The sequence below is a fragment of the Onychomys torridus genome, chromosome X (assembly GCF_903995425.1).
Source record: "Onychomys torridus chromosome X, mOncTor1.1, whole genome shotgun sequence".
Taxonomy (NCBI): Eukaryota; Metazoa; Chordata; class Mammalia; order Rodentia; family Cricetidae; genus Onychomys; species Onychomys torridus.
The window spans coordinates 52,967,749-52,986,654 of record NC_050466.1 but is presented as its reverse complement, the minus strand read 5'-3'; the positions used below and the strand labels follow the sequence as shown (position 1 = coordinate 52,986,654).

The 18,906-nt window shown below is 37.1% G+C and overlaps 1 protein-coding gene across 1 annotated transcript in view; it reads left to right on the top strand.

Annotated features, from left to right (window-relative positions):
• Positions 1-18,906, top strand: part of F8 (coagulation factor VIII) — a 186,458-nt gene that overhangs the window by 77,393 nt on the left and 90,159 nt on the right. The window contains exons 14-20 of the mRNA XM_036175252.1: positions 1,805-4,751; positions 8,211-8,364; positions 12,934-13,146; positions 13,610-13,838; positions 14,029-14,211; positions 16,373-16,489; positions 16,905-16,976. Coding sequence (XP_036031145.1) covers positions 1,805-4,751; positions 8,211-8,364; positions 12,934-13,146; positions 13,610-13,838; positions 14,029-14,211; positions 16,373-16,489; positions 16,905-16,976 — 3,915 coding nt within the window. The remainder of the gene's footprint in view (positions 1-1,804; positions 4,752-8,210; positions 8,365-12,933; positions 13,147-13,609; positions 13,839-14,028; positions 14,212-16,372; positions 16,490-16,904; positions 16,977-18,906) is intronic.

Below are 18,906 nucleotides of genomic sequence, written 5' to 3'. Positions count from 1 at the left end.
AATATGGTTTTCTTCTGGCTTCCAAGAAAACACTATCTTTGGTTCTCCTCACTTACTGATATCTTTGTAGTCTCCCTATTTTAATCTGTATACCTTCAAGCATTTTTCCTTATTTTCATTTTCAATAGTTTGAATATAATATTTCTATGCTTAGAGAGGGAGGGAGAAAGAGAAAGCAGAGAGGGGGGTTAGTTTATTTTGTGTGGTGTTCTCTTACCTCATTATGTAATTTTGTGTCTCATCAATTTTGAGAAATACTTGTCTATCTCTTTAAAGTACTTTTTCTGATCCTCTTCTCCTTGTAGAGTTTTAATTATCTATATGTATGTTGTTTTTGTTTGTTTCATTGGTTTTTACTGTTTCCCCTCCTAGTTTTCCAGTTAACTTAGAAAATTTATTTCATTTCATATAATATTCAGTTTTTGCATCTGTTTCACAAAGTTTATTCCAAGTCATAAAACCACTATTAGATGAATACTCTTAGTCAAAAAATAAGTCTTCCAGATCCAGTAAGGTTTTCCTTCTCAATTCCACCTTGTTTTTTGAAACACAGTCTCTCAATGAACTTGGAGTTTGTGGATTAACTCAGATTTCTGAGTTTGAGGCCAGCCTGGTTTACACAGTGAGTTTCAGATCAGCCAGGGATCACACAGGCAGTCTCAAAATAAGAGAGAAGTGGGAAGAGAGAAAGAGACTTTTGTCTTTAGTTTAAGTACATTGCCTGAACTTTTGTAATACAGCCATCTTCTTGCATTACAAATATGACTAAATATAAATGAAAAAGAACATTATAATTAGTTCTTACATCTCAATCCAGTATTTTAAATAATAGATACTTTGGACCAGGGAGATAGATTTATGGTTAAAGTACTTGTCATAGATCACCAGAAAGAACCCATGGAAAAAGCCAGGCATGGTAGCATATGTCCATAATCCCTGTGCTCCTACAACAAGGTAGGAATCCAAGACAGGAGAATCCTTGGAAGTTTGCAGTCCATCTAGCCTGGCCTATGCAAAGGAAAACAGGGAGACCTTGTCTCAAACAAGGTGAGAGGCAAGGCATGTATTGACACCCAAGGTTGTCCTCTGACCTACAAACATACACCATGGCATATGCATGCACACATAAACACACACCATAGAGAGTGAAAGCATAATGTATTATACTCTGAATGTCCTCAGCTCTGGGCTCATTCTTTCTAGACCTAAGTCTAAATTATCAGCTTGGGACTTTTCTCCACCTCAGAATTAAAACTTTGTTCCTGCTTTCTATAAATGATCAGTACTCCAATATTTTGTTGGGAAAAAAACTCTATAATCACTTCTTGAGAATATCTACATTAGAAAGAGTTAAATGTTACATAATTGAACATTGCAAATATTTTTTTATTACATTTACTGTGTGTGTATGTGTTTAGGCACATATGCCATAGCACAAGTGTAGAGGTAAGAGGACAACCATAGGACTAAATTCTGTCCTTTTACTATGTGGATTTTAAGGATTACATTCAAGTCATCAGGCTTGGCAGCAAGCACTTTTACCTTCTGAGCACTCTCAATGGCCCTCAGTATTCCTTCCTTGTGATCAGAAACATCCATAGCATAGTAGCAGCAATGCAATAATGAATTTTACCACCATTGTGGAATTATTTTATATGTTGAGAATTTGACCAAATAACATATGATGTAATAGTCTTGACTAGCATTTCTTCATTTGTCTAGGAATAAGAGAGAACCCCTGATACTGAACTTCCCTAGAAGCTGGGTTATGAGTAACTGTGGTTTCATTCTTTCTCATTTTAAGGTCTATGGGTCTTGGGATGTCATAATTCTGACTTTCGGAAGAGAGGTATGACAGCCTTGCTGAAAGTTTCTAGTTGTGACATGAGCACTAGTGATTATTATGGAGAAATATATGAAGATATTCCAATACAGTTGGTGAATGACAACAATGTTGTTGAACCCAGAAGCTTTTTCCAGAATTCAAATCATCCTAACACTAGGAAAAAGAAATTCAAAGCCACCTCAATTCTAAAAAATTATATAGAGAAGATTGAGCCTCAGTTTGGAGAGACAGCAAAGATACTTAAAGTACAAAGTGTCTCCTCTAGTGACTTATTGATGCTCTTGGAACAGAGTCAACCTACTCCACATGGCTTATCCTTATCAGATGACCAAGAAGCCGTCTATGAGGCTATTCCTGATGATCATTCACTTGATGCAATATGCAGCAATGAAGGCCCATCAAAAGTGACCCAAGTCAGGCCAGAAGGCCATCAAAGTGGCAAAATAGTATTTACTCCTGAGTCAGGCCTCCAGTTAAGATCAAATAAAAATTTGGAGACAACTATAGAAGTAAAGTGGAAAAAACTTGATTTTCAAGTTTCTGGTTTGCCAAATAATCTAATGACCACAACAATTCTGTTAGACAATTTGACAGCAATTTCTGAAAAGACAGATTATTCATTATCTCCAGATATACCAGTTCACTTTCTTAGTAAATCAGGCACCACTGCATTTAGTAAAAAATTATGTCCCCTTATTGGGTCTCATGTACCTCTGAACATTAGTAAAGGAAATAGTGATTCCAACTTGTTGGATGCAACTTTAATGAATAATCAAGAAAATTCACTAGGAGATAATATATCATCAATGGAGAATGATAGATTACTCAAAGAGAAGAGATTTTATGGAATTGCTTTGTTAGACAAAGATAATACTTTATTCAAAGATAATATCTCTTTGAAAACAAACAAGACATATAATCATTCAACAACTAATGGAAAAGCTCACATTGACAGCCCAACATCAAGTGAGAATATTACAGCAATCTTGCAAGATAGTGTATTTAAAATCAATAGTGAAATTCAAGAATTAACATCTTTGATTAATGATGGAACACTTTCAGGCAAAAATACTACATATTTGAGACTGAATCATATGCTGACTAGAACTGACTCATCAAAAACTAAAGAAATATTTCCTAAAAAAGATGAGGATCCTGTTCCACAAGATACAGAAAGTACAATCATGCCATTTTTCAAAATGCTGTTCTTGCCAGAATCAGCAAATTGGATGAAACAGACCAATGGAAACAACTCCTTGAACTCTAAGCAAGGGCCTGGTCCAAAGCAAATAGTATATTTAATTTTAGAAAAGTCTGTGAAAAATCAGAATTTCTTGTCAGAGAAGAATAAAGTGATAATAGAACAGGATGGATTCACAAAGGACACAGGACTCAAACACAAGGTTTTTCCAAGCAACATGAGCATATTTCTTACCACCTTGGCTAATGTACAAGAAAATGATATGTACAATCAAGAAAAAGATATTCAGGAAGAGATAGAGAAGGAAGCATCAATCAAAGAGAATGTAGTTTTGCCTCAGGTGCACATAGAAACTGGCTCTAAGATCTTCCTGAAAGACATTTTCTTTCTAGGTACTAGAAATACTTCAATACTTCAAGACATCAGCTCAATAAACAACTCAACAAATATAGTAGAGAGTCACATGGCCCATTTCTTTAAAAAAAGGGAGGACGGGGAAATAAATTCAGAAGGTTTGGTAAATAAAACCAGAGAAATGGTAAAGAACTATCCAAGCCAAAAGAATAATATTACTCGACGTAGTAAACGAGCTTTGGGACAATTCAGACTCCCACTAAATGAAATAGAGTTTGACAAGCAGCAAATTGTAAATAATGCCTCAACTCAATGGCCTCAAACCATAAACTATTTGACACAGAGTATCATTATACAGATAGACTACAGCAAGTGGGAAAAGTCCATTATTAGATCTCTCTTATCAGATTCTTCTAGGATTAAAAGCACCACTCAGACAAATAGTTCTGGATCACACATTGTAAAAATATCAGCATTTCCACCAACAGATCTCAAGAGGATCCCATTCCAAGGCAAATTTTTTCATGTTCTAGCATCATCCTACACTTATGATTTTAAGACAAAAAGTTCTATAATTCAAGAAAGCAGTCATTTCTTAAAAGAAACCAAAAGAAATAACTCTTCTTTAGCCACCCTACCATGGGAGATGATCATAGATCAAGGAAAATTTGCCTCCCCAGGGACAAGTAATACAAACTCAGTCACATATAAGAAAGTTTCCATTCATGAGAAAGAACTTTTACCTACAAAAACTAGTCATGAATCTCCTGGACACCTGGATATCATGAAAGAGATCTTTCTTCAGAAAACATATGGGCCTATTAAATCCAATAAAGCAAAGAGACATGGGGAAAGACTGAAAGGAACAAGAGAGAGCTCTGAAAAGATTCTCTCTAAACTGCTGGACCATCATGCTGCACAGATATCAAAAGATAAGTGGAAACCCAAAGAGAAGTCACCAGAAATAACATCCACTAAGAGAGAGGACATGATTTTGTCTCTGAACCCTCATGAAAATAATCATTCAGTTGTGGGAAATGAGAGACAAAATTGGTCCCAAAGAGAAGCCTCTTGGGTAAAGCAAGGTCAGAGTCAAAGGTTGTGCTCTCAAAATCCACCACACTTGAAACGCCATCAAAGGGAACTTAATGCTCTTCAGTCAGAACAAGAAGCAACTGACTATGATGATTCCATCACTGTTGAAACAAATGAGGATTTTGACATTTACGGTGAAGATATAAAGCAGGATCCCCGCAGCTTTCAACAGAAGACACGGCACTATTTTATTGCAGCTGTGGAGCGGCTCTGGGACTATGGGATGAGTACATCTCCTCATATTCTACAAAATAGGTTTGTATCTATTGGGGTTTTTTCTATGCTGTTGTGACCTTTTGCATTACTAGGTGCCAAAATGTTTTTTTTTTTTTTTAAGTCACCATCATCTATCAACCCTAAGAGCTGCAAGAGGAATCTTTTCTTGAAAGATCTCTGAAAGTGGGAGAAGGGAAGGGTGTGGTAAAGAAGTTGAAGATATAGGTAGGGATGTTTTCTAAAATATGGGAAATCCGAAAGAAAAATGAATCATTTGATTTAGTAGAGCCAAAGTAGGTTGTGCTAGGGAAGAGACTCAAACTTGGGTCCTCTGCAAGAACAACAAGTATTCTAAATTGCTGAGCCATCTGTCCAGCTCCTGATCATGTTATTAATGACCATTCCTTCATTTCGTTTTTTTTGTTTGTTTTTTGGTTTTTCGAGACAGGGTTTCTCTGTGTAGCTTTGCGTCTTTCCTGGAACTTGCTTGGTAGACCAGGCTGGCCTCCAACTCACAAAGATCCTCCTGTCTCTGCCTCCCAAGTGCTGGGACTAAAGGCGTGCACCACCACCGCCTGGCTCATTTCGTTTCTTTAGACCTTAAATTTTGAAGTAATTCCTGACTCTTCTTTTCCCTCATATTCAGATCTGGTCCATCAGAGGATCTTGTTCATTATAGTATGTTTTTACAAAACAAATTTTTGAAATGTACTCAAATATTAGACAAGATAAAAACATAGTGAAATGGAAAGGTGAGGATGACTGGGGATAAAATCAGATTACAAAACACTACATAATAATAAGAAAATCACAGGCTGCTCCATCAGGCTGAGACTTGATGATGACTCATGGCGGTGGACTAAGTTCTCCACACCCCACCTGCGTGCTGAACTGATTACTGTCTGACTCCATATCTCCATGAGCTGGTTCAGAAGAACTATTATATAGCCTTAAGAATAAAATAGATTTGCCTTTCTAGATGGATATAAGCCTGCAGTTCATCTAAATGGAAGTTTACAGAATGAAATGCTATCACAAAAACTGAAAAATGACCTGAATGAACTGACTTCTTACATTGGAATATATCAAAATGCTTCCATCAGAGTCAATAAGGAAAAATTCTACCTCAACAAGCACTTGGAGCAAAGCCATTAGATGAACAGATAAAGCCACAAACATCTAAGAAAACAGGATTTATTAATCTCAGAGTGGGAAAATAAAAATAATTTACTTAAGATACATGAAGAATTAGCCAATATAATATCCATTTCACTGCTTTAAAATTATGAACTTGGAGCTAGAGAGACTGCTCAGCATTTAAGAGCACTTGCTGCTTTTGTAGAGGACCTGAGTTTTGTTCCCATGATTCAAATGGCAGCTCACAACTGCCTGTGACTCCAGTTTCAGGAGATCTGACACCTTCTACTGGCCTCCATGGACACTGATATGCATTTAGCATGCACACATGGACATATATGCACATAAATATAAAGAAATCTTTAAAAATAATTAAAATAAATAAAATTATGAACTTGATGTTTTGCATCAAAAGTATGCCAAAGAGAATGGTGATATTAACTATAGAATGGAAAAACACACCACCTTATTGATCATGGAAATGTAAAATAAAACCACAATGAGACACTACTGTGCAATCACCAGAATGGACAAAATGTAAAAGTATGGTCAAGTGTTTGTGAAGATTTGAAGCAAAGGGAACTCCCACATTTTATTGTTGTTAAAAATGGAAAATAAAACAGCTGATTTAGAAAGCAGTATCTACAAAGCCTAAAATATGCCTGTCAGCAATTCAATTCCTGCATGTGTGACCAAAGGAAATACATGTATTTGTTCACCAAAGACATATACCTGAAGGTTCATAGCAGGACTATTTGCAAGTTCCAAATTTAATAGTAACTCATATGCCCATAATTGGAGTATGTTAATCTAATGGAATACAACAGTGAATAACAGAGAATACATAAGTTATAATTACAACATAGATGAATGTCTCAATTACAATGCTTAGTGAAAGAAAAAAAACAAGGATATGTATACTGTTGCACCTTATATAGTAAGCAAAACTGAACAATTTTTAAGAATGTATGGTTAGAAAAGATACATTTATAAAAAAGCAAAGAAATAAGATTATTATAAACATCAGAAGAGTGGTTACCTTTAGTGGAGAGATAGCAGGGTATGAGTAGAAAGGGATATATAGTTTTCTGGGACATTCCTGCATTTCTCAAAGAAAGACATTTATGTGTATGTTTCAGTTCAGAACTTTAAACTGTTAATTTTAAATTTTTAAAAGAGATCCAAAGAATAGAAACTTGGATCTCTTATATTTAGGGTGTTTTAAGGCCTACATTTATTCAACATTCCATAATAAATTGTGAATATGTGCCTTGTATTAGATACTGTTCCAACTTCTGGGAATGAAGCAGTAGACAAAATAGACAAAAATTCTGCTTTTAGGGAACATAAATAAATAAATAGATAGATAGATAGATAGATAGATAAAAATCCTAAGAGAATATTTCAAAGGAGATGGAATGGTTAACCATTATTTTGGCTAGGGTTTCAATTGCTGTGAAAAGGCACCATGACTATGGCAACTTTATAAAGGAAAATATTTAATTGAGTCTAGCTTACAGTTTCAGAAGTTTAGTCTATTATCATCATGGCAGGGAGCATGGTGGCATAAAGGCAAGCAAGGTGCTGGAGAAGGAGCTGACAGTTCTACATCTTGATCAGCAGGCAGCAGGAAGTGAACTGTAACACTGGGTGCAGCTTAAGCATAGATCTCAAAGCCCACCCCAACAGTGACACACTTTTCCAATAAGAGCACATCTACTCCAACAAGGCCACATTTCCTAATAGTGCCACTCCCTTTAGGGGCCATTTTCTTTCAAACCACTACAACCATGCAAATTATTTCTTAGCTCTCTAATAAAATAAGGACATAAATTTTTGTGAACTGCTGACTTCTAGATATTTGGCATTTGCCAATTCAGGACACATAGTGTTGTGTATAACCAAAACCAAAACCTACCCCTCAAGCACTATCCATCTTTAAAAAACTGCATCACCATATACTTATTTGTTCAAACTAGAAACCTGAAGATTTTTTTTCTTGTAAAAGGGTCTTAGGTACTTAAGGCTATTCTCAAATTTGCTATGTAGCTCAAGCATGTAGTGATTCTTCTGCTTCAGACTTCTGGGTGCTGGAGTTATAGCCACCATACCCAATTTATGCTGTACCAGAAATGGAACCTGGGGCTCCCTGCATGCTAGGTAAGCACTCTACCAATTGAGCCACCTCCTTCACTCCTGAAAATTATCTTTCATCTCTCTTTCTTTCCTCCCTACACCATTGCATTTACTATCTATCATCAATTTTATTAAACATATCTCAAATACAGGGAAAGCGAAAGTGTGAGGCATCCTTCCTCACGCGTCTATCAAAGTACTGCTTTTCTTCTGCTTTTTCTCCAGGGATCAAAGTGGCAATGCACCTCAGTTCAAGAAAGTAGTTTTTCAGGAATTTACTGATGGCTCCTTTAGTCAACCCTTGTACCGGGGAGAACTAAATGAACATTTGGGGTTGTTGGGGCCATATATAAGGGCAGAAGTTGAAGACAATATTATGGTAAGTTAAGGACAATGGAATTACAAAAATTCTATATGTTTAGTTTGCTTCTGATTATAAAAATAATATATGTACATATGGCATGAAAGTAGAAGTTAAACAGGCTAGGCCAGTGGTACTCAACCTGTGGGTCAAGATCTTTTGGGGGAATCTAATGACTCTTTCACAGGGTCACCTAAGACTATCAGAAAACACAGATATTTATATTACAGTTCGTAACTATAGCAAGGCTAGAGCTATGAAGTAGCAACAAAAATAATTTTATGGTTGGGGGTCACCACAGCATGAGGAACTATATTAAAGGATCAAAGCATTAAAAAAGTTGAGAACCACTAGTCTAGGTCCAACCTACAGCCTGCAAACTACATGTAAACAAATATAGATCTGTGTGTCCTAGCACAAAATCACAAATTTACTTAAAACATTATGGAGGGTTTTTTTGCATTTTTTGAAATTCAGTTGTACAATTCTTCAGTGTGAATGTTAGTAGATAACATCATGTCATAGTGTGAAAAGGCTAAACGCACCTGCTCTGTGGGAACAAAAATAACTAATGAAAGAGGAGGAAAAGAAGGAGAAGGTAGAGGAATGTATGATGAATATGTTCAAACTGCATTATGTACATGTATGAAAATACCTTTGTGTAACACAGTACTATGTACAATGAATATACACCAATGGGAAAATTAATATACTCCAGTGGGAAAAATAATGTGTTCTATCATCTGAAAAAAAATTAAAGTACATAAAAGTTAAGAAGTTGAATATAATCCTATAATTACCATTTTAATGTATATTTCTTATCTGTTCCCTGGTTTTTAATCTTTATGTATTAGAAATTATCCCATATGCAATATATGTAATTCTTTCTCTTTTTAATTATATATTATGCAATAAACATTTTACATCATTCAAACACTTCCTAAGAAGGAAGGACTATGTGTCTGGGCATGGTTACATATGCCTTTAATCCTGCCCCACTCCTTCCCTCACTCCCACTCCCACTCCCTCACTCAGGAGGCAGAGACAGAGGCAGGTGGAACTCTATGAGTTTGAGTTCAACCTGATCTATGTAGGGAATTTAAGGATAGCCAATGTAACATAGGCTCTATCTGAAAAAAAAAAACAAAACAAACAAACAAAAAAGAATGACTACATTATATTCTATTACATGAATTGTTGGGACCATAGGTTACTTAACCACGTACATTGAATAACCTTTGAGATAATTTCCTTTTTTCTTTTCTTTGTTTCTTTGAGACAGCATCTCACAATGTAGCCTTGTGTCTTAGTCAATGTTTTATTGCTGTGAAGAGACACCATGACCTAAGCAACTTTTATAAACTAAAGCATTTAACTTTCTTATACAGGTTTAGTCCAATATCATCATGGTGGGAAACAGAGCAGCAGGCATGGCAGGAATGGTGCTGGAGAGTTAGCTGAGAGCTACATACGGATCCACAGGCAAAAAAAGAGACACTGAGCTTGGCATGGACTTTTAAAACCTCAAAGCCCAGCCCATAGTGACATACTTCCTCCAACAAAGCCACACCTACCCCAACAAGGCCACACCTCCTAATAGTTCCACTCCCTATGGGACTATGGTGGCCATTTTTATTCAAACCACCACACCTTGGCTGACCTGAAACTCACTAAGTAGACTTGTCTGGCCCCAGACTCACAGAGATTCTCCTGTCTCTGCCTCTTGAATATTATGATGAAAAGTGAATGCCATCATACCCAGTGTATTAGTCAGGGTTCTCTAGAGTCACAGAACTTATGGAATGAATATATAAAGGGAATTTATTGGAATGACTTAAAACTGCAGTCCAACTAATCCAACAATGGTTAGCTGTGAATGGAAAATCCAAGAATCTAGTAGTTGCTCACTCCTATAAGGCTGAGTGTCTCAGCTGGTCTGTATATGCTGGAATCACAAAGAGGTAAGCTGCAATGCTAATGAAGGAATGAATGTGCTGAGAAGACAAGGGCAAGCAGACAAAGAACCAAACCTTCCTTCTTCCATGTCCTTATATATGTAGCATGAATCTTAAAAGTTCTTATTAATAAAAAAGAACCCAAGGCCAGGTATTGGGGTGAATGCTGGAAGATCAGAGAAGCAGAACAAGCCACAGCCACCTCACCTTGCCAATTCCTCAGCTGATCCTGTTTCCTCAGTCTGGAAACCTCTGTGTCCTCATCCCAATGGTTCTCAGCCGAACTGCTGCTCAAAATCCTAAAAGCTTAACTAGCCTAAGTTCCTGGTCCTCATGCTTCCTACCATCACTTCCTTGGATTAAAGGCTCTTGTTACCACAGCTGGCTGTTTCCAGTGTAGCCTTGAACTCACAGAGATCTCCAGGAGGATCTCTGCCTCTGGAATTCTAGGATTAAAGGCGTATGTGCCACCATCTTCTGGCCTCTATATCTAGTGGCTGTTCTATTCTCTGACCCCAGATAAATATATTAGGGTGCACAATATTTTGGGAAACACAATATCACCATATTTCCCCTTTTTGTCTAAAATTTTTTAAAAGTGTATAAGTAATACAAAAAAACTATATCCAATAAGTATATACAATATATACAGTCAAGAATTACATTAATGATGTCTAGTCCATTAATATTTGTCAGATTCAGGTGAAAAATTCCATTATATACATTAACAGTGTCCAGTTCAGTAACATTTGATAAACTCAGACAAAAAAATTCATTACTTATCCTGTTTAAAACTAATAGTTCCTTTTTAAAAGTAGATTCAATAATTGACCTTTTTATCTTATCATATTCATATATAGGCTTCTGGCAGAAGGTGTGGCCCAGATTAAAGGCATGTCTTCCAGCCTCAAGATCTGGATCAAAGGTGTGCCCTCCATTTCTGGATTGTAGTTCATTCTAGATATATTCAAGTTAACAACCAAGAAAAGTCCACACCTTGTCAACTTGATACACAATCATATCTCCTTATGTAATGATTAATTTCCAAATAAAAAACAACAACCAGGTCATAATAATGCCTAAATATAACTATCCCACATACAACTGCAAATGTATTATATATTTAACCAGATCATAATTATGCCTAACATGATTTAACTATACCTTGTACAACCACAAACACAGCAACTCTTATAAAGGAAAACATTTAATTGGGGCTGGCTTACAGTTTCAGAGGTTTAGTCTATTAACATCACAATGGGAAACCTGGCAGTATACAGGCACACATGGTGCTAGAGAAGGAGCTGTGGGTGCTACATTGTGATCCACAGGCAGCAGAAGGAGACTGCCACATTAACTCTAGCTTGAGCATATGAGACCTCAGTGCCCACCTCCACAGTGACACACTTCCTTCAGCAAGGCCACAATTCCTAATAGTGCCAACCCCTATGGGCCAAGCACTCAGACACATGAGTCTGTAGGGGCCATTCCTATTCAAACCACCACATCCAGCTTTGTTTTTTTTTTTTTTCTATTTATAATTGTTTTCCTTTTCCTAGGATAGAACTCTAGATCTGCACTATACAGGAACTATGAATTTTCTGTTAATGTCCTTTATAAATTTGTCTTTTGGGAGTGGATAATTTTATTAATATTACCTTACATATTAGATACAGACCAGTGATAATTTTAATTGAAAGTATTTTCCTAAGTTTACTGTCTCTTAACTTCACATGATTTTTTAAAATAAGTTTTTTAGGTAGCAACTCATAAAACTTTCCTCTTTGACATTTTCATTGTTTTTATATTCACAAAAATTTCTCTCTACCCAGAAGAGTTTTAAATAGTTTCTTATATAGCTTCATTTTTATATTCAATTATTTAAACCATCTCTCAATAACTCCTGTAAAATTGTAATTTTTGGTGCATTTTAAGAAAAATATCAAAGTTATTTTATTCCATTTATTTTCCCAGCTGACTGATAGTAAAGATATGGAAGCATCTAAAGCTATGGGATTGTAGATATGTTTCTTTCTGACTTGGAATTTATTTTACTTTGCATGTGTTCTATGATAAATATGCATAGGTTTTTAAATCCAAAAAGCAAATCTTTTAAAAAGAAGATACAAATTTGGGGAGTAGGGTTGTATGGTTTGATCTGGAAGAAAATTAGAGGTAAATATAATCAAAATACATTGTTTGGAATTCTCAAAGAACTGATTAAAAATAAATAAAAATTTAAAAAGATAGTACACATCCATCTTGGTATCTGTTATGGCAAATCTTAAGTAGTCACTTCTGAAGTTATAATGACATTTTCTGTTTACTTTTGAATTACTTTTAAGTGATTAAAATTTTCTCCTTCATAATTTTCATATTATAAAATTAGAGTTTAAATTTTTCTCATAACTTTAAAAAGTCTGAGGTAATAAAAATTGAATAAAGACCAAAAGATAGAGGGAAACAAATATAAAACTGTATAACTCTTTAGGATTTTATTATTCTAAAAAAATTATTCTTAGGGTTGGGGATTTAGCTCAGTGGTAGAGCACTTGCCTAGCAAGCACAAGGCCCTAGGTTCAGTCCTCAACTCAAAAAAATTATTCTTTCTGGGTTTTTTTTTTCTCTTCAGGTAACTTTCAAAAACCAGGCCTCTCGCCCCTACTCCTTCTATTCTAGCCTTATTTCTTATAAGGAAGATCAGAGACATGGAGAAGAACCTAGAAGAAACTTTGTCAAGCCTAATGAAACAAAAATTTATTTTTGGAAAGTACAACATCATATGGCACCCACAGAAGATGAGTTTGACTGCAAGGCCTGGGCTTATTTCTCTGATGTTGATCTTGTAAGTGGTTCTTTATTGGGATAGTCATATTCTCACTTAAAAGAAATGGCCTTTATCTTTTTTTTATGGATATGGGTGTTTTGCCTGTGTGCATGTCTGTGCATCATGTATGTGCTTGGTGCTTCTGGAGATCAGAAGGAAGCTTTGGAGTCCTTGGAACTGGAGTTGGAAATGGTTGTGAGCTGCCATGTGGTTGCTGGGAATAGAACACAGATCTTCTGGAAGAACAGCCAGTGCTCTTAATCATTGAACCATTTTCCAGCCTGGTTTTTATCTTCTAATGCTAAGGATTTTGTTATTTATCCTAAGCACAATGAGAAGTTTTAAAGTGAGGGAAGTGATGTCACTTTTCTGTGTTAGAAATATCACTCTGGAATCTAAGGCAGAGAATAAATGGTATTTTGGCATACAAGTTGATAAGAGAGAACTCACACTAATACAATTAATGTCCTGGGAACTCTAGGAAAGAGATATGCACTCAGGATTGATTGGACCCCTTCTGATTTGCCACACGAACACACTGAATCCTGCTCATGGGAGACAAGTGTCAGTACAGGAATTTGCTCTGTTTTTCACCATCTTTGATGAGACCAAGAGCTGGTACTTCACTGAAAATGTGGAAAGGAACTGCAAGAAACCCTGCAATATCCAGATAGAAGACCCCACTTTGAAAAATAATTATCGCTTCCATGGTAACATAATCTACACATAAGTATTATTCTTTATGAAATATAGTGTGTACTTTTTCAAATGAGCTTTGAGCCAGAGATTTGAACAGTAATGAGAATTGAAATCCTGATGGATTATCAGGATTTTCTGTTGATAAAAAGGAAGAAAACTTCAGTAATACATTTTGATAATTTTCTCTTTGTTCTTCTCCAGCAATCAATGGTTATGTGATGGATACCCTACCAGGCTTAGTAATGGCTCAAGATCAAAGAATTCGTTGGTATCTTCTCAGCATGGGCAGCAATGAGAACATTCAATCTGTTCATTTCAGTGGACATGTGTTCACTGTACGGAAAAAAGAGGAGTACAAAATGGCAGTGTACAACCTCTACCCAGGTGTGAGATAGTTTTTTTCCTACCTACTGTATGTATTAAGTACTTACTTTAAATGGTCTTAGTACTGGTGATATAATTAATAACAAAGCAGAGAAGCTCCTTTCTGAAATACCTTTCTTTTTCAAGTAATTTTATCCTGTACAGAGAGAGAAATAAATTAGCAAATGAACAAGATAATTTTAAGTATATAAAAACTACTAGAAATAAATAAGTACCATATAGTACTTTCCTGAGAATCTTTTATCATTTTCCCCTTAAATTCCACATGGCACCAGTAGTTATCAAGACTGATTTGTTTGTGTGTGTAACCAATATATTGGTGAGGCAATAATTAAAGTGTTGATCAAAACACAATTTTATTTTTAAACAGTATATTTGTGTGCGTGTCTGTATGTCTGTGTGTCTGTATCTGTGTCTCTGTTGGCATGCACATATACATGCCTGGTGCCCACAAAGACTAGAAGAGGTCATCAGAACCCCTGGAATTGTGATTGCATGTAGTTGTGGGCCACCTGACATAATTAGTGGATACCAAACTCAAGTCCTCTGCAAGAACACAAGCACTCTTAACCATTGAGCTATCTGTCCAGCTTCTCTCCTCCCTCCAACTTCTTACAACTTGAGATCCCTTTACCTAGTACCATGGATCCAAGATGATCTTACTGTGATTTCTCTTCCCCTTGAAGAAGACATCTGGTCAATAGTAAAGACACCCAATTGATTTTTGATATAGAAATATAGGTTATAGATATGATAGGATGAAAAGGGTAGATTATTGAACCTACTTTTAAAGAACAACAACTTGTTTAAAATGTTTTACATTGGTATAGATTTTAGTTTATTGATATGAATTTAAAGTTAATTTTGTTATACTGTATGTATATTTGTACTCTTGTTTGAGGTATTTTGTTTGTGCAGCTCATTTAAATTGTAATGGATAATTAAAAAATACAGATTAATAGTTAATCATCTATGACAGTCAAACTTACAGTTATGTTAGTTTAGTTTTTCTAGGTCAGACTGGATTCCTCCTCCTTCTCCCAGGAATTCTGCCCCTTTCAGCTGCCCTGCCCTCCCCCTTTAAAGGCTGAATTGTGCTTGGAGCTCTACTGTGCTCCAGTGCCTCCTGCTCCATCCCTTGCTATGCGGATCTGCTCCCTCCTGCCAGCCAGTGCCCTGCATTTCCTGTATTTCCAGCAGCAGAAGGACGGGCCAGGAGATGAAGAGCAAAGCCATGCTTCTGGTGGCCCTGGGAGTGTCGTTTCAGAATTTGTCAGCCTTCCACAGAGGGGTGGGGGAAGAGATTTTGCAGACATTGAAGGTAAATTTGCCCTAAAGACCCCTGAAGGCACAGCTTAGGACACTTGTCACCTAATTCCTGGAGTAGCAGAATCTGTGTCTAACTGCCACTTCAACCACAGCAGCAAGACCTTCGTGGTGATCCATGGCTGGATCGTGACAGGAATGTATGAGAGTTAGGTTCCCAAACTTGTGGCCACCCTGTACAAGAGAGAACCTGACTCCAACGTCATTGTAGTGGACTGGCTACATCGGGCCCAGAAACATTATCCAGTGTCTGCTGGCTATGCCAAACTGGTGGGAAACGATGTGGCCAGGTTCATCAACTGGATGGAGGAAGAATTTAACTACCCCCTGGACAGTGTCCACCTGTTGGGGTGTAGCCTCGGAGCCCACACTGCTGGGGTGGCAGGAAGTCTGACCAACAAGAAGGTTAACAGAATCACTGGCTTGGATCCAGCCAGGCCTAACTTTGAGTATGCAGAGACCCCCAGTCGCCTTTCTCCTGATGGCGCAGATTTTGTGAATGTCTTACACACATTCACCATAGGGTCACCTGGCTGACGTACTGGGATCCAGAAACCAGTAGGACATGTTGACATTTATCCCAATGGAGGCACTTTCCAACCAGGATGCAACATAGGGGAAGCCATTCCTGCGATTGCAGAGAGGGGCCTTGGAGATGTGGACCAGCTGATGAAGTGCTCCCATGAATTTTTCAGAGCAAAAATGCACTTGAGAGATCTGAGAATGATGGAACTGAATTGGTAGCTTATTGTGATGACACATATTGTAAATAAGCCAATGTATTTCATACTCATTTTTAATGAAAAATAACTTTTGTTCCTTTTGATTTTAAAAGGAGTTTTTGAGACAGTGGAAATGCTACCATCCAGAGCTGGAATTTGGCGAGTAGAATGTCTTATTGGCAAGCACTTACAGGCTGGAATGAGCACTCTTTTTCTGGTGTACAGCAAGCGTAAGTAATTGTGGGTAGAAGCTCTCTAGCTATTCAGTCTATTTCTATACAACTTTCCTCCTGCTTGAAGTAGTTGTCTTTATCAAGAAATAAATACAAGCTTATATTATTATTAAATTTAAAATGAATGTTGCTGGTAGAAACCATCAGAGGCCTCAGAGGAGATAGAAGCTTTGGACCCTTTGAATATGAATCTGTGGTATTTAACAAACTGGTGGTTAAACAGTCTTCAATTTCACAGTAGTAGATTTTGGGACTTAATTCAGTTAACCAACAATAACTTACGAACTTCAGATGGAAGAGTTTGGGGATATAACTTTAAACAAGTAAAAGAACCACCACCTATCTAAATATTATAGTTTATCCTTGTTTTCATGGATTCTGTGTCATTTCTAGCTTCTGTGTTTGATTTCAGGGTGTCAGATTCCCCTGGGTATGGCTTCTGGAAGCATCAGAGATTTTCAGATTACAGCTTCAGGACACTATGGTAAATACTGTTATTCTTGCTATAAGAATCTGAGCTGATTTTTTTTTTTTCATTTCTGTTGGAGAGTTTCAAGTAACCAATCCACTTCCTTCCATGCTTTTCTCTTTTTTACATTATTTAAAATTATATATATATTCCCTGCATATACACCTGTGCACCACTGGCATGCCTGGTGCCCACAGAGGCCAGATAATGGCATAGAATTGCCTGGAGCTGGAGTTACAGGTTGTTGTGAGCTGCCTTGTGGGTGCTGGGAATTGAACCTGGTTCATCTGGAAGAACAGCAAGTGCTCTTAACTGCTAAGTCATCTCTTAACCCCCCTCCATGTTTTCCCTACTTCTGCTCAGTAGATTCCTCTCAAGTCTGTACACTTTCCATTTCCCACTGTGACCATCTTAATTCAGGCACTTTCATTTCTTACCTGGGCAATAACATTGACCCCTGAAATATCCTCCCTACTGCTCCCATGGGTTCATTCTACTGTGCATAGTAGGAAGCTATACTTTCTTCTGAACAGTGGCAGCAAAGCTTGAATAGAGTCTATAGAAAATTCTCACACATTATTCTAGAATAAGAATTTACAGATCATTGTCTATAGGCCCTTTCACTATTTTCATATGTGAGTTAAGAATAATTTTCCATTTTAGTGTATATTATCTAAAAGTATAGATTTTATTGTGACATTTTTGTCTTCCTATTTGAATATAATATACTTTGATTCTAATCACCGTCCTCTATTACTCTCTGATACTCCTCTTCCCACTTTCTAGTTTGCTTCCTCTTCCCAAATAGTTAACTTTTCCATTTAAAAAATTTATTATCCTTATGTATGTATGTGTTTATGTGCACAGACATGTCTGTGTGCACATATAGAAGTCAGAAGTCTTTTCTCTCCTGAGAAAATGTAGATAAAATTATCCATCTGGATCTCTGTGAGTTCAAGGCCACACTAGAAATAGAGCACATGCCTTTAATCCCAGGACTTGAGATCTCGTGTCTTGTTTGAGAAAGACATATGCCTTTAATCCCAGGAAGTGATGTCAGGGAACAGAAAGGCATATAAGGCATGAGGACCAGGAACTAGAGCCTGGTTAAGCTTTTAGGCTTTTGAGCAACAGTTCAGCTGAGATCCAATTGGATGAGGACTCAGAGGCTTCCAGTCTGAGGAAACAGGATTAGCTGAGGAGTTGGTGAGGTGAGGTTGGCTGTGGCTTGTTCTGTCTCTCTGATCTCTCAGCTATCACCCCAATATCTGGCTCTGAGTTTGTTATTAATAAGACTTTTTAAGATTTGTGTTATAGAGGCATCTCACTGGCCCATCTTTTTCATTTTTAAATGACTTTTAGAAAGTTTCATGACATGTTAAAATTATAAAATTCAAATTGAAGTATCCATTAAAAAATACTATTTTGAGCCTGCCGGTGGTGGCGCACACCTTTAATCCCAGCACTCGGGAGGCACAGCCAGGCGGATCTCTGTGAGTTCGAGGCCAGCCTGGGCTACCAAGTGAGTTCCAGGAAAGGCGCAAAGCTACACAGGGAAATCCTGACTTGAAAAAACCAAAAAAAAAAAAAAATCTTATTTTGAAACATAGTCATACCCACTCATTTACATAGCATCTATAAATACAATGGCAGTTATGTAGCTAAAACAGAGACCATATAATCTACCTTTCTTTTTTTATTTCTTTAAGAAATTTTTTTATTCATTTTACATACCAGCCACGGATCCCCCTCTCATCCCTTCTCCTACTCCTCCCCCATTCTTCCCCCCACCAGGTCCACCCCTCACCCCCTCCTCCAAAAGGGAAAGGCATCCCATGAGGCATCAGCAAAGCCTGGTACATTCAGTTGAGGCAGGACCAAGCCCCTCCTCCCTGCATAAGTCTGAGCAAGGCATCCCACCATAGGGAATGGGCTCCAAAAAGCC